Genomic DNA, 15476 nt, shown 5'->3' on the forward strand with positions numbered 1-15476 from the left:
CCTGTGAGAGGGTTTTGTGCCTGCAGAAACAGTAATGTTTGCTCTTTTAAATAAAGTGTCGGTTAACAGCAAGGATAAACTGATATGACGATATGCCATGCTCATATCGATATATCAAACTATATTGATTTCGTATCGAATTATTGATATTAGTGCCCACCACAAATTATTGTATTGTTCGTTATACAATTGTTGTCATTTTTGTAACCCAGGGCTCTATTCAATCAGCGCTGCTTTAGCCAACATCTAAAATACATTGCGGTTGTTTTGGCGGTGTTGGAGGTGGAACTACGATAGAGCTGTCAAACCCCAGAAGCGGCTTCCGGCATCATACCTAAAATGGATATTGCCATTGGCTACACGGAGTTGCTTTAAGAGAAATCTTGATTTGAGCGTCATTTGAGTGTCATTATTTCTGTATAGCCTACACTTTCTCGTTCTGAACTTCTAACATGAGTGGGGCCGGTGTGGCTTCATGACAACGATCACAAGAGTAGCTGCTCGCCGATTTAACAGCTCCAACGCATTTCCACATCCGACACCGCCAAAACATCCACTATGCGGGTGTCTGCTATCACCGGTTACCGCTTGATCTGATTGAATCTAGGCCTTATTAAACATAGTAATGCACTGTAGTTAAGTCACTGTTAGCGAACACTACTATACAGTATGTGATTGTAAAAAGTTAACAGACCACTAACTTCCAGAATTATTGGAATTATTTTTGCTAAAAATGAAAAATAAATACATATACACAATAACCAAAACTTCTGTTTTAAGATCTAAAACAGATCCTTATGAGGGCAACCTCTGATTCAAAATGGAGGATTATTACATTTTAGATCCTCAAAGAATATGTTTGCCACAGTTTGTTGTGACTTCAAAATAGTTTTATATTTAGATGTAAGGTTATGGATGTATGCCATTCATTAATTAAAAATAAAAATTTAGTTTCTTTCAAGGCATAGTCATGCATCAATGCTTGCATCCACCTGGTATATGCAAACACTTCGCTATAGACATCAATATCTGGCCTTAAACCCAAGGATTATATTACCTTGTTATCTGACTCCATTCACAACAGACGCTCCCATAGGAATCAGGACATACAGTCCATTCAGAATGGATCTCTACTCAAATAGGACTAAATCCCTTGTTTAGATGAAACAGGTGTAGTACCCTTAGAAACATATAGTGTAGTATATTTCTGAGCAGGGCCCTATATGTAAACCTACAGTACATAACCTGTCCACTTGACCTGGCCAGGGAAAAACCTTGGACCCTACTTTTTACTTTACGCTATAGGACCTAGACTCCTAGATTTACCTGGTAGGTCACTTTGGGATGATCTGTACCATAGCTACCTGGTATCTACTCTGTGGGGGCTAACTTCCATCAGTCATGGCCCATGTACACTGCTGTTCAGAGACATGGTGTGTCAGGTTCTTCATGGCTGACCTCCTTTGGCCCATGCCGTCTTCTGGAAATGCCAGAGTGGAAGCGACGGTTTAGAGGCTGTCTGCATTCCTCTCTGTGTTCATACTGTACAGCAGTCTGGACCCCCACACTACCTTAAATCCAATACAAATCCTGGCCAAATAGGAATCAGGATAGTGAGGTAATAGCATAGGATTAGGTGAGCTAAATATAGTTAGCTAGCAAACAAAATGCTAGGAAATGCTTTGGGCACACTCTGAGACTGTCAGTCAGTCAGTTAGTCAGTCAGTTAGTCAGTCAGTCAGTTTGTCAGCCAGTCAGTCAGTTAGTTAGTTTGTTTGTTTGTCAGCCAGTCAGTCAGTCAGTCAGTCAGTTAGTTTGTGAGCCAGTCAGTCAGTTAGTTTGTCAGCCAGTCAGTCAGTCATTTCGTTTGTCAGCCAGTCAGCCACTCAGTCACTCAGTCACTCAGTTAGTTTGTCAGCCAGTCAGTTAGTTTGTCAGCCGGTCAGTCACTCAGTTAGTTTGTCAGTCAGTCAGCAAGTCAGTTAGTTTGTCAGCCAGTCAGTTAGTTTGTCAGCCAGTCAGTTAGTATGTCAGCCAGCCAGTCAATCAACCAGTCAGTCAGTCAGATAGTTTGTCAGCCAGTCAATCAGCCAGTTAGTTTGTCAGCCAGTCAGCGAGTCAGTTATCCAATTAGTTTGTCAGCCAGTCAGTCAGTCAGTTAATCAGTCAGTTAGTTTGTCAGCCAGCCAGTCAGTCAGCCAGTTAGTTTGTCAGCCAGTCAGTTAGTTTGTCAGTCAGTCAGTCATTATTTGGGAAGCGTCTGTTGTCAATGACCGTACATTGTGAATTTGCGGTGCATTTTTGATCTCTCGAAAGAAACAAGACAATGTTTCTTTCTGTAGAGGTTAGTTCGTTTTTGTTAGCTTTCTTTGTGTCTTGACTGCGGTGTCTTCAGTTTCTGTGTGGCTTTCTTGCTTTGATGTTCTGAATTTGTAACTGTACAGTTTATTTAATCCATGTCATGGTTAGTATTATTAGTGATGGGCACTGATATGAAAAATCGATATCAATATCAGTTGCATTTTTTCAAACCGATATCGAAGATTGCAACTGTATGGACTTCACTTCTACGGCTTTGTGAAGTTCAGACAACTTCTTGCTTATTGCCCATTGGGCCAAGGGTGAATGTTCTGGGGGCCTAACCTACCCAACCAGTTTGAACACAATGGGAATCCCGTTGATGGCCCATCAGCAGGCAGTTATGCTAAGTTGAGAGCCTGTGAGAGGGTTTTGTGCCTGCAGAAACAGTAATGTTTCCTCTTTTACATAAATGTGTGGGTTAATAGCAAGTATAAACCGATATCACGATGTGCCTTGCTCATATCGATATCAAACTATATTGATATCATGTTGAATTATCGATATTGATGCCCACCACTAATTATTATGGATAGTGAGTCGTTGTATTGTTCCTTATATGATTTTTGTAACTTGTTATACATAGTAATGCACTGTAGTTAAGTCACTGTTAACAAACCCTACTGTACAGTATGTAATTGTAAAAAGTAAGAGACCACTAACTTCCAGAATTATTGTAATTATTTCTGTTAAATGTTTAAATGACATATACAGTGGGGAAAAACAGTATTTAGTCAGCCACCAATTGTGCAAGTTCTCCCACTTAAAAAGATGAGAGAGGCCTGTAATTTTCATCATAGGTACACGTCAACTATGACAGACAAATTGAGAATTTTTTTTCCAGAAAATCACATTGTAGGATTTTTTTTGAATTTATTTGCAAATTATGGTGAAAAATAAGTATTTGGTCACCTACAAACAAGCAAGATTTCTGGCTCTCACAGACCTGTAACTTCTTCTTTAAGAGGCTCCTCTGTCCTCCACTCGTTACCTGTATTAATGGCACCTGTTTGAACTTGTTATCAGTATAAAAGACACCTGTCCACAACCTCAAACAGTCACACTCCAAACTCCACTATGGCCAAGACCAAAGAGCTGTCAAAGGACACCAGAAACAAAATTGTAGACCTGCACCAGGCTGGGAAGACTGAATCTGCAATAGGTAAGCAGCTTGGTTTGAAGAAATCAACTGTGGGAGCAATTATTAGGAAATGGAAGACATACAAGACCACTGATAATCTCCCTCGATCTGGGGCTCCACGCAAGATCTCACCCCGTGGGGTCAAAATGATCACAAGAACGGTGAGCAAAAATCCCAGAACCACACGGGGGGACCTAGTGAATGACCTGCAGAGAGCTGGGACCAAAGTAACAAAGCCTACCATCAGTAACACACTACGCCGCCAGGGACTCAAATCCTGCAGTGCCAGACGTGTCCCCCTGCTTAAGCCAGTACATGTCCAGGCCCGTCTGAAGTTTGCTAGAGTGCATTTGGTTGATCCAGAAGAGGATTGGGAGAATGTCATATGGTCAGATGAAACCAAAATAGAACTTTTGGTAAAGACTCAACTCGTCGTGTTTGGAGGACAACGAATGCTGAGTTGCATCCAAAGAACACCATACCTACTGTGAAGCATGGGGGTGGAAACATCATGCTTTGGGGCTGTTTTTCTGTAAAGGGACCAGGACGACTGATCCGTGTAAAGGAAAGAATGAATGGGGCCATGTATCGTGAGACTTTGAGTGAAAACCTCCTTCCATCAGCAAGGGCATTGAAGATGAAACGTGGCTGGGTCTTTCAGCATGACAATGATCCCAAACACACCGCCCGGGCAACGAAGGAGTGGCTTCGTAAGAAGCATTTCAAGGTCCTGGAGTGGCCTAGCCAGTCTCCAGATCTCAACCCCATAGAAAATCTTTGGAGGGAATTGAAAGTCCGTGTTGCCCAGCGACAGCCCCAAAACATCACTGCTCTAGAGGAGATCTGCATAGAGGAATGGGCCAAAATACCAGCAACAGTGTGTGAAAACCTTGTGAAGACTTACAGAAAACTTTTGACCTGTGTCATTGCCAACAAAGGGTATATAACAAAGTATTGAGAAACTTTTGTTATTGACCAAATACTTATTTTCCACCATAATTTGAAAATAAATTCATTAAAAATCCTACAATGTGATTTTCTGGATTTTTTTTTCTCATTTTGTCTGTCATAGTTGACGTGTACCTATGATGAAAATTACAGGCCTCTCTCATCTTTTTAAGTGGGAGAACTTGCACAATTGGTGGCTGACTAAATACTTTTTTTCCCCACTGTACATAATAACAATTTTCAGTTATTAGATCTAAAACAGCTCCTTATGATTAGACAGAGCTAGCTAAGCAAAGATAGCTTATATTTACCCTGTGTCCATTTCTATGACCATGTGTGTGCGTGCTGACCTATTCACCTTGGGCAGGCCTGAAGACCATCGTGGGCGCGCTGATCCAGTCGGTGAAGAAGCTAGCAGACGTGATGATCCTGACCGTGTTCTGCCTCAGTGTGTTTGCCCTCATTGGCCTGCAGCTCTTCATGGGTAACCTGCGGCAGAAGTGCGTCCGCAGCACGGCGCACTGCATCAACAGCACCCTCAACACCAACACCACCTTCTTCTGCAACAACCGGACGTGGCCCTCGCTCAAAGACTTCATCGCAGACGAAGGTGAGCGCTGTGCGTCAGTTTTTTATTTGGCATTTTTTATGATTATACAAATAACAGACAGAACAGGTAGAGGGCAGAACACACACGGATCCCCTACCAAATCAAACGGAGCCCCACCCCAAAACCAGACTTAAAGCAGGCATGATATACAATGAGTAATATAATCAAATAGTAAAAAAAATACAAAGATGTTATAAAACAAAAAGTTAAAATGTATGCATTGTTCCACATCAGTTTTGAGCTTCTTAACCGTGGTTTATAGCGTAGTCTTGTCGTCTGAGCATGTTGACAAGCCTTGTTCCATGTCGTAGACAGTTTTCTTAACTGTATCCAGTTCAGTACGAACCATTGCTGTATGCTTTGCGAGTTCTTTCTTGACTGCTTGTAACTCCGACTTAATAAAATTAGAGTCCTCACTGAGCGCCTCCTTGAGTTCCGACTTGAGAATAGATTAAATGTCCGCTCTGAGGGCAGCAAGAATCTCGGCCTTCAAATCCTCTGTGTTCATTTTTTCGCCAAGCCGAGGGGAGGAGCCGCTGCTCCCACTTGTTGAAGAACTCGAGCTCCTCATCTTGGGCCTAGTGTTTTCTCTTTTGTCAGTGACTTCGCTGAACTTAAACTGTTGATTTACGCATTAAAACCAAAAATTAAAGTTGAACAAAGTAAAGCACATCATTCAAAGGCTGTGTTTCCTATTTCTTTTTGGGTCAAAGCGCGAAGAAAGTATTAAATAAATGCAATTTCAGCAGGAGCTCGGAAAAACGTGACCTACTCCATGGCTTGCTCACTAGCGCCCCCTTAAACGGCCGTTTAATTAATTAATTAATGTATCTTTTAGTTAAAAAGGCTGACCCTATTGAGATCAAAGATCCCTTTTGCGAAAGAGACTTGTTGTATAGGGTGGCTTAGGGCTAAACACCCCCCAGGGTTAAACACCCCCCTCCTGTAATTCTCACAGAAACCACTTTTTCCCCCAACACTTTCCCTGGATGCCACTAGTCTTTTCCTGGATGCCACTAGTCTTTCCCTGGATGCCACTAGTCTTTCCCTGGATGCCACTAGTCTTTCCCTGGATGCCACTAGTCTTTCCCTGGATGCCACTAGTCTAAAAATGTAATCTGTCTCATCTCAACTTTATAAGTCATCCCAACAAAACAATGTTGAGGTACATTGATCTAATATTTTGTCATTTAGAAAAAGTTATATATACAGTATATACTTTAATGAAGTTAGGTCTATAAACTTTTCATATATATACACTACCGTTCAAAAGTTTGGGGTGACTTAGAAATGTCCTTGTTTTCGAAAGAAAAGCAATTTTTTTGTCCTATTAAAATAACATCAAATTGATCAGAAATACAGTGTAGACATTGTTAATGTTGTAAATGGCTATTGTAGCTGGAAACGGCTGATTTTTTTATGGAATATCTACATAGGCGTACAGAGGCCCATTATCAGCAACCATCAGTCCTGTGTTCCAATGACACTTTGTGTTTGCTAATCCAAGTTTATCATTTTAAAAGGCTAATTGATCATTAGAAAACTCTTTTGCAATTATGTTAGCACAGCAGAAAACTGTTGTGCTGATTAAAGAAGCAATAAAACTGGCCTTCTTGAGACTAGTTGAGTATCTGGACCATCAGCAATTGTGGGTTCGATTACAGGCTCAAAATGGCCAGAAACAAATGACTTTCTTCTGAAACTCGTCAGTCTATTCTTGTTCTGAGAAATGAAGGCTATTCCATGCGAGTAATTGCCAAGAAACTGAAAATCTCGTACAACGCTGTGTACTACTCCCTTCACAGAACAGCGCAAACTGGCTCTAACCAGAATAGAAAGAGGAGTGGGAGGCTCCGGTGCACAACTGAGCAAGAGGACAAATACATGAGAGTGTCTAGTTTGAGAAACAGACGCCTCACAGGTCCTCAACTTGGCAGCTTCATTAAACAGGACCCGCAAAACACCAGTCTCACCGTCAACAGTGAAGAGGCGACTCCGGGATGCTGACCTTCTAGGCAGAGTTGCAAAGAAAAAGCCATATCTCAGACTGGCCAATAAAAGTAAAAGATTAAGATGGGCAAATGAACAGGGGAGCATAAAGATAAATAATCCACTTGGTTAGAGAGAAATATTGTAACCAGTTTTTAATAAAGTAGTACGATTTTAAGTGAGTATGTTTGGGGCCCCAATAGTGGGGCAAAATGCCTCCTTTCTAAAATTTCTGTTTTTATTGAATTACAAAAAATATATACAGTGGGGAAAAAAAGTATTTAGTCAGCCACCAATTGTGCAAGTTCTCCCACTTAAAAAGATGAGAGAGGCCTGTAATTTTCATCATAGGTACACGTCAACTATGACAGACAAAATGAGATTTTTTTTCTCCAGAAAATCACATTGTAGGATTTTTTATGAATTTATTTGCAAATTATGGTGGAAAATAAGTATTTGGTCAATAACAAAAGTTTCTCAATACTTTGTTATATACCCTTTGTTGGCAATGACACAGGTCAAACGTTTTCTGTAAGTCTTCACAAGGTTTTCACACACTGTTGCTGGTATTTTGGCCCATTCCTCCATGCAGATCTCCTCTAGAGCAGTGATGTTTTGGGGCTGTCGCTGGGCAACACGGACTTTCAACTCCCTCCAAAGATTTTCTATGGGGTTGAGATCTGGAGACTGGCTAGGCCACTCCAGGACCTTGAAATGCTTCTTACGAAGCCACTCCTTCGTTGCCCGGGCGGTGTGTTTGGGATCATTGTCATGCTGAAAGACCCAGCCACGTTTCATCTTCAATGCCCTTGCTGATGGAAGGAGGTTTTCACTCAAAATCTCACGATACATGGCCCCATTCATTCTTTCCTTTACACGGATCAGTCGTCCTGGTCCCTTTACAGAAAAACAGCCCCAAAGCATGATGTTTCCACCCCCATGCTTCACAGTAGGTATGGTGTTCTTTGGATGCAACTCAGCATTCTTTGTCCTCCAAACACGACGAGTTGAGTTTTTACCAAAAAGTTCTATTTTGGTTTCATCTGACCATATGACATTCTCCCAATCCTCTTCTGGATCATCAAAATACACTCTAGCAAACTTCAGACGGGCCTGGACATGTACTGGCTTAAGCAGGGGGACACGTCTGGCACTGCAGGATTTGAGTCCCTGGCAGCGTAGTGTGTTACTGATGGTAGGCTTTGTTACTTTGGTCCCAGCTCTCTGCAGGTCATTCACTAGGTCCCCCCGTGTGGTTCTGGGATTTTTGCTCACCGTTCTTGTGATCATTTTGACCCCACGGGGTGAGATCTTGCGTGGAGCCCCAGATCGAGGGAGATTATCAGTGGTCTTGTATGTCTTCCATTTCCTAATAATTGCTCCCACAGTTGATTTCTTCAAACCAAGCTGCTTACCTATTGCAGATTCAGTCTTCCCAGCCTGGTGCAGGTCTACAATTTTGTTTCTGGTGTCCTTTGACAGCTCTTTGGTCTTGGCCATAGTGGAGTTTGGAGTGTGACTGTTTGAGGTTGTGGACAGGTGTCTTTTATACTGATAACAAGTTCAAACAGGTGCCATTAATACAGGTAACGAGTGGAGGACAGAGGAGCCTCTTAAAGAAGAAGTTACAGGTCTGTGAGAGCCAGAAATCTTGCTTGTTTGTAGGTGACCAAATACTTATTTTTCACCATAATTTGCAAATAAATTCATTAAAAATCCTACAATGTGATTTTCTGGATTTTTTTCCTTCCATTTGTCTGTCATAGTTGACGTGTACCTATGATGAAAATTACAAGCCTCTCTCATCTTTTTAAGTGGGAGAACTTGCACAATTGGTGGCTGACTAAATACTTTTTTTCCCCACTGTACATTTCCCTTCAAAATGTGTTTGCCTAAGGATAGCCAGTATGCACATATATAAATGTTACCAAAACCTTGTCAAAAAATAGACATTTGGCATCAAATTCCAGACCTCTCGTCTATTGGAGATTTCCTGTACTGGATAGCTTTTTGCCAAAATTAGAATACTCTATATTCCCTGCCACTGACACAATCTAATTAGACGTATGAAATGGCGTGGGCCTGCTTCAAGTTTTTGTGACGTTGAGTTTTTACTCATGGCTACGTGTGTTATTAAAGTGTGATATGATATGTGAAGTATCCTTGAAATATGAATAAATGAACAACGATAGAGCAGTAGCTTATATGTTAGCGTATAAGATTAACATGCTGTAATATAGACCTGGTTTCAAACAGTATTTGAAATCTTTCAAATACTCTCAGCGTTTGCTTTAGCCTGCCTGGAGTGCCACTTGGGCAGAGTTTACACTTTTGGGACTATTCCATTGATTCCATTGCACCAGCCAAGCTCAATCAAACACAGCTAAAGTGTTTGAACGATTTCAACTAGTTGAACCCAGGTCTGGCTCACATGCTGTCGTAGTGATTGATGTTTCTTAACTGCACTAATATGGTCACGTTGTTGGTCGTGGGTCTGTTAGCTTTGGGTGAGTCTCGCAGTTGTTGTGTGACAGTGACATCAACCAAACATTACATGCAGCCATAGCATAACATGTTTGCAGGGGATAATGTGTACCCTAGAAAAATGCTCACACAGCAGTTGTTTGAGGCTCATTAGGGACACACAGGACATGGCAGTGTTCTGTTCCATTGTCATCTGTACCGTACTATCCAAACAGGCAATAACAGAGACAGCCCTGCAGCGATTGGCCTACTAGGGTCAACCCTCACCAACACAGATTATTGCGTGCTAACCTTTGCTTCACAACACTGATGTTTAAATGGACTGACGTTCCTCTAATCGTGAATGGTTGTCACATGATGAGACTGCATGACGCCTGACCATCCCGACATGCTTCATGATGGAATGACAGTAAAAACCACAGCCAAACAAACAAGGCAAAAACAAAGAACAGCTCAATATTTATTCCTGAGATTGCATCTATTATTTTTTCTTTAACACAGCAACGATGTATAGCTCATTTAAAAAAACACAAAACAGACTTGTCAAAATATAAGACTCGTCTTTTTTGTGGGAGTCGGCAGCAACACTGCACTGGAACGAAAACAGAGAGGGGTTGGCGAAATCCCAAACAGACCGGACCACCAGGCTAGTGTGACGGTGGCTTGTAGATGGTTCAACCATAGCCTCATGATCCATACTTGTAGATATTACTGCACTGTCGGAGCTAGAAGCACAAGCATTTCACTACACCCGCAATAACATTTGCTAAACACGTGTATGTGACCAATAACATTTGATTTGGTTTGATTTGAACACAGTCACTGGGTTCTGCTATTGCTATTCATTCATTCATTAATCCCCCCCCCCCCCCCCCCTTCAACTTCAAGCAGGCTCTGCTATACATCACCTTAAAAATAGGAAAAATGTCCCAGGCAGGCCTCCGTATTGGTCCCTAAAAGCTAAAAGCTCGGGTGAAACACAAAACGATACCATTTTCTTAATTTGATAAACGGTTAGAATCATACGTCCAGTGGGTTATTTAAGGGTGGCTGATTTGAGATCAATGATGGCACTTATGATTAATATAATACAGTCAATAAACAACTTTCCCCAAGCAGGGCAGGCTGCCTTTTCAGGACAAGGAGTTCTGGTCAAAGGTCTGAGTACCACTGAAAGACTTTTAACCTTGAAATGCTAATGCTTTTGGGCACATTCAGCAATACTGGGGCAATGTAATCAAATGAAATGATCAAATCACTCATCCATTTTTTTCTTTCTCCTTTTTCAGACAACTACTACAAAGTGGAGGGAGCTAAGGATGCCTTAATATGCGGGGACGGGAGTGATGCTGGGTAAGTGACACTACTCTTTCTCCTCCTTCTATTGCTATAGAAAATGTCAGTGAACAATAGCCAATGATTATGAATGTGCATCAGTGTGATGATAGGCTAGTCCCATTCTGTATGTGCTGTAGCCAGCTCCCCTCTTGTTGATCTTGTTTGGTAAGGAAGAAAAACAGAGAGGGGTTGGCGAAATCCCAAACAGACCGCACCACCAGCCAAGTGTGACGGTGGCTTGTAGATGGTTCAACCATAGCCTCATGATCCATAGCCTCATGTTGTATGCTCTAGTCTAGGACATGCTGTTGAGCAGTACCAGAGGACGTCACAAAGGGGCCCTGAGGTTAGGGTTTAGGTGGCTGAGATGATGCCTGTCGCCTTGTGGCTAAGTCAACAGAGATAGCCCGGCTCTGAGGGTGTGAGTCAGCAAGACGGAGTGATGGCGACCGATGGTGACTCAGCTGCCCTCAGGCTGTAGGGAGATGACACCATGGGCTTATCAACCACCATCCATCCTGTGAGAGCCAATAGGCTTTAACAAGCGAGTGGGCCTTGACAGTGACGTTAACTATGGTAGCGTTGCTAACGTGCCAGAATTGGTTTCCCCAAACTATGCTTGATGAGTAACCTTGCCTTGGACGGGAAGACGTGTTAGCACTAATGCTGTGTTTAGGCTTTAGCTCAGAGGGATAATGCGTTTTTGAGTCATGCGGATTGACACTGGTGCACTACACAGTAGGCTTGCAGGTCCAAGAAGGACTGAATCCCACAGTTTTTGTAGATATTTTTGCTGTCATAATGCGTGCACCCCAAGTTATTATAGCACAGTTGGAGGAATGTGGATAGAAGTACGCCCAGCTACGCCTCTCTCGAGCCAATTGAGGAGTTACAAAGATGAGCCAAGGGACCTAATTCAGGGAGAAAACGGGGTAAACAAATATGCTTGTGGCCATACCACCCTGGACACGCCTGTTCAGGGTCGGGCCTGGTTTGTACTGGGATAAATAGTCATTTTGTGTAACTAATAACTTTGGTGTGTGTCACTTTGACATTGGGTAATCTTTGGGTTTTAAGGATTGGGGCCAAGTCTATTTTACAGTAGGTGATATTTAAAAAATATATATATCTCAGAAAATAATGGTCAATTTACAATTCCTGAATATATCTTCCACATTCACTGAAGTGAAACGACATTGACCTCAACCCAAACCTGATGTATTTTGGACCAAGATCTGGAATGGCAATTGGGAGAACATGCATGTTGCATGGCTGGGGGTAAATACCCAAACGTGTCGGCTCATCACCCTGGCAATGAATGTGACATGCTAGTACAAGCTAGTACACGGCTGCCCTCCGCATGACAGTATGAGGGGTTGAGCCATGGGAGACTGCAGTTAGCATATCAACATTTGACCTCTGACATCACTTAAAGTGTACTGTATACATTTTAGGACACCCAGTGGCAGTTGTATCCACAGAAAGGAAGGAGGAGAGCCTGAACACAACTACACTGAGAATGCAACAGTGAAAAATGTGTCCATGAAGTGTGGCATCTTTCTTAGTCATTAAACAACAACATGATAGTCCCTTTCAGGACGGATAAAAGGGGCATCTTTGATAGTCGTCAAGTAAACATCAGATGGCAACTTTCCCAATCCTTCTGATGTTGTTCTGAGACATTCTCAATCCCATTCTCAGCCCAACTACTCATCAAATGTCTGTACTTTACATAGACAAGGAATTAATGAATGCCCTCAACACTAGCACGACCCGTCCTGCCGACAATCTAATCCTGTAACGCCAAGTGATTTTGGAGTGGCAGGAGAGGAGTGCCTGATGCCAACGCTGCCAGGGCTAAGATCTAGGGTTTTACAAAAGTAAATAATACCCATCTGTATTCTGTTGGGTGCCAAGCGATAATGTGCCCCACGGTTTCCATTTTGCTCCAACCACAAACACAGACAAAATATTCCACACTTTCAGTTCTCCTGCTTTTATACTTACAAAAGAAATATGGAAAATGAATACGAACGACATTGCACCCATGTCTTTTCCAGGAACTCACAAAGGCAATCACACAGGCAGTCTCCATCTTTTATGAGCAAAGCATGCACTGTCAAATGCAAGCCTCTTCCAATGCCCTCAATGTGGCGTGATGCTAGCTCATGCTTTCAACATTCCCCCCACCACATATGGTTAAAACATTATCTTTGAAAAGCTGCTGTAATCGATACCGTGATATTTCAACATTCTAATCTCCTCTTTTCTTTGTTTCATTCCTGTGAGAATCTGTTGAAGATATAATGGAAAGTAGGAAAGACATGCGGGTTGTGAGTTATTGGGCGGATGCCTAAAGAGAGAGTGTAATGGTCCTTTGGGGTGAGTTATGACGGGCTGGGGACACGGTAAATGTAACATCTGCCTCCAGCCACACGGAGACAAAGGACATATCTGTTTGTCTCTCTGAGAGATAATGACCAATGAAATCGCACGCTCCAGCTTGTTTCCACGAATGAAAAAACAGCCAGGCTCCAAGCTTTGTCTGTCTGGTGCATGGTGATTGGTCACCAAACTCCAAAGCTCTGATTTATGCTGCATTCACGTACTAGTCGGAACTATGAAACTCCGACTTGCTAACTAGTTGTAGTTATATACGTTCCACGTTCAACCAGTTAGCAAGTCGGAAATGTTCAAGTTTTCTGGTTCCGACTAGCACGTGAACGCGGCATAAATCAGAGCTTTGGAGTTTGGTGACAAATTAGTCGCCATATTTTAGCCATTGATGAAATTGAAATGGAACAATAAGGGTTTTAAATACTGTGGCTGTACATGGCCTTAAATGATGTCTCACCTTAATTGCTATGATTTTTTACTCTTAACAAAATGTCAAACACCCATCTAAGTGGTCAGAGGATGGAACTGCCTCAAAAATGTTGAATGAAATACACTATATATACAAAAGTATGTGGACATCCCTTCCAATTAGTGGATTCGGCTATTTCAGCCACACCCATGCTGACAGGTGTATAAAATCAAGCACACATCCATGCAATCTCCATAGACAAACACTGGCAGTAGAATTATCTTACTGAAGAGCTCAGTGACTTTCAACGTGGCACCGTCATAGGATGCCACCTTTCCGACAAGTCAGTTCGTCATATTTATGCCCTGCTAGAGCTGCCCGGTCAACTGTAAGTTCTGTTATTGTGAAGTGGAAACGTCTAGGAGCAACAACGGCTCAGCCGCAATGTAGTAGGCCTCGGTTGCAACACTCACTACCGAGTTCCAAACTGCCTCTGGAAGCAAAGTCAGAACTGTTCGTCAGGAGCTTCATGAAAAGGGATTCCATGGCCGAGCAGCTGCACACTAGCCTAAGATCACCATGCGCAATGCCAAGCGTCGGCTGGAGCTCGCCGCCATTGGACTCTGGAGCAGTGGAAAGGCGTTCTCTGGAGTGATGAATCATGCTTCACCATCTGGCAGTCCAACGGACGAATCTGGGTTTGCCAGATGTCAGGACAGCGCTACCTGCCCGAATGCATAGTGCCAACTATAAAGTTTGGTGGAGGAGGACTAATGGTCGGGGGCTGTTTTTTATGGTTCAGGCTAGGCCCCTTAGTTCCAGTGAAGGGAAATCTTAACACTACAGCATACAATGACAGTCTAGATGATTCTGTGCTTCCAACTTTGTGGCAACAGTTTGGGGTAGGCCCTTTCCTGTTTCAGCATGACAATGCCCCCATGCGCAAAGCGAGGTCCATACAGAAATGGTTTGTTGAGATCGGTGGAAGAACCTGACTGGCCTGCACAGAGCCCTGACCTCAACCCCATCGAACACTGCGAGCCAGGCCTAATCGCCCAACATCAGTGCCCGACCTCACTAATGCACTTGTGGCTGAATGGAAGCATGTCCCCGCAGCAATTTTCCAACATCTAGTGGAAAGCCTTACCAGAAGAGTGGAGGCTGTTGTATCAGCAAAGGGGGGACCAACTCCATATAAATGCCCATGATTTTGGAATGAGCTGTTCGACGAGTGGGTGTCCACATACTTTTGGTCATGTAGTGTATATAATATATTTTATTTTTCTGTAGAGATGAACTTAGAGGTTGTATTGACACAACACCCTTTATGATAAATACATGGCAGACAATGGTATTTGTTTGTCTCTGTGGTGTTTGTTTATTGGTCTGGCTGCCTCTGTCTCATAGTGTCAATAAAGGTCTGTAGAAATCAATGCTCCCATAGGCTCGTCCCACATTCAGCTGGTCACTGGCTGTCACTCACTGGAACCTTTTGCTGTCAATCAAAATGGACTGGATCTGAGCCGATATTTATCAAACTTCTGAGACAAAAATCTTAAGAATCCTGTAAGAAGCTGGTTTAGGAGATGCTTGATGACTATGGCCCAGGTCTTCTTTAGAACTACTAATTTAGAAATCAAGGGACAAAATGCATCAGAACGAATTCTGTCCCTTATCAAACTGAAAAAAGAAACATTCTATTTAATATCCCTTCCAAGACAAAATCTCTGTCAGAACTGAACTGTACTAGAGAGTGGGAGAGAATTTCTTGTTCCCTGTGTGTTACCCACTGTTACATAGAT

The 15476-nt window shown here is 42.6% G+C and overlaps 1 protein-coding gene across 1 annotated transcript in view; it reads left to right on the forward strand.

The window, feature by feature from the left end:
* LOC311100152 (sodium channel protein type 2 subunit alpha-like) overlaps nt 1-15476 on the forward strand; it is a 156785-nt gene that overhangs the window by 15853 nt on the left and 125456 nt on the right. Inside the window, exons 4-5 of the mRNA XM_084140932.1 lie at nt 4815-5057; nt 10820-10883. Coding sequence (XP_083997058.1) covers nt 4815-5057; nt 10820-10883 — 307 coding nt within the window. The remainder of the gene's footprint in view (nt 1-4814; nt 5058-10819; nt 10884-15476) is intronic.

This window comes from Coregonus lavaretus (assembly GCF_964263955.1).
Source record: "Coregonus lavaretus genome assembly, chromosome: 2".
Classification (NCBI taxonomy): Eukaryota; Metazoa; Chordata; class Actinopteri; order Salmoniformes; family Salmonidae; genus Coregonus; species Coregonus lavaretus.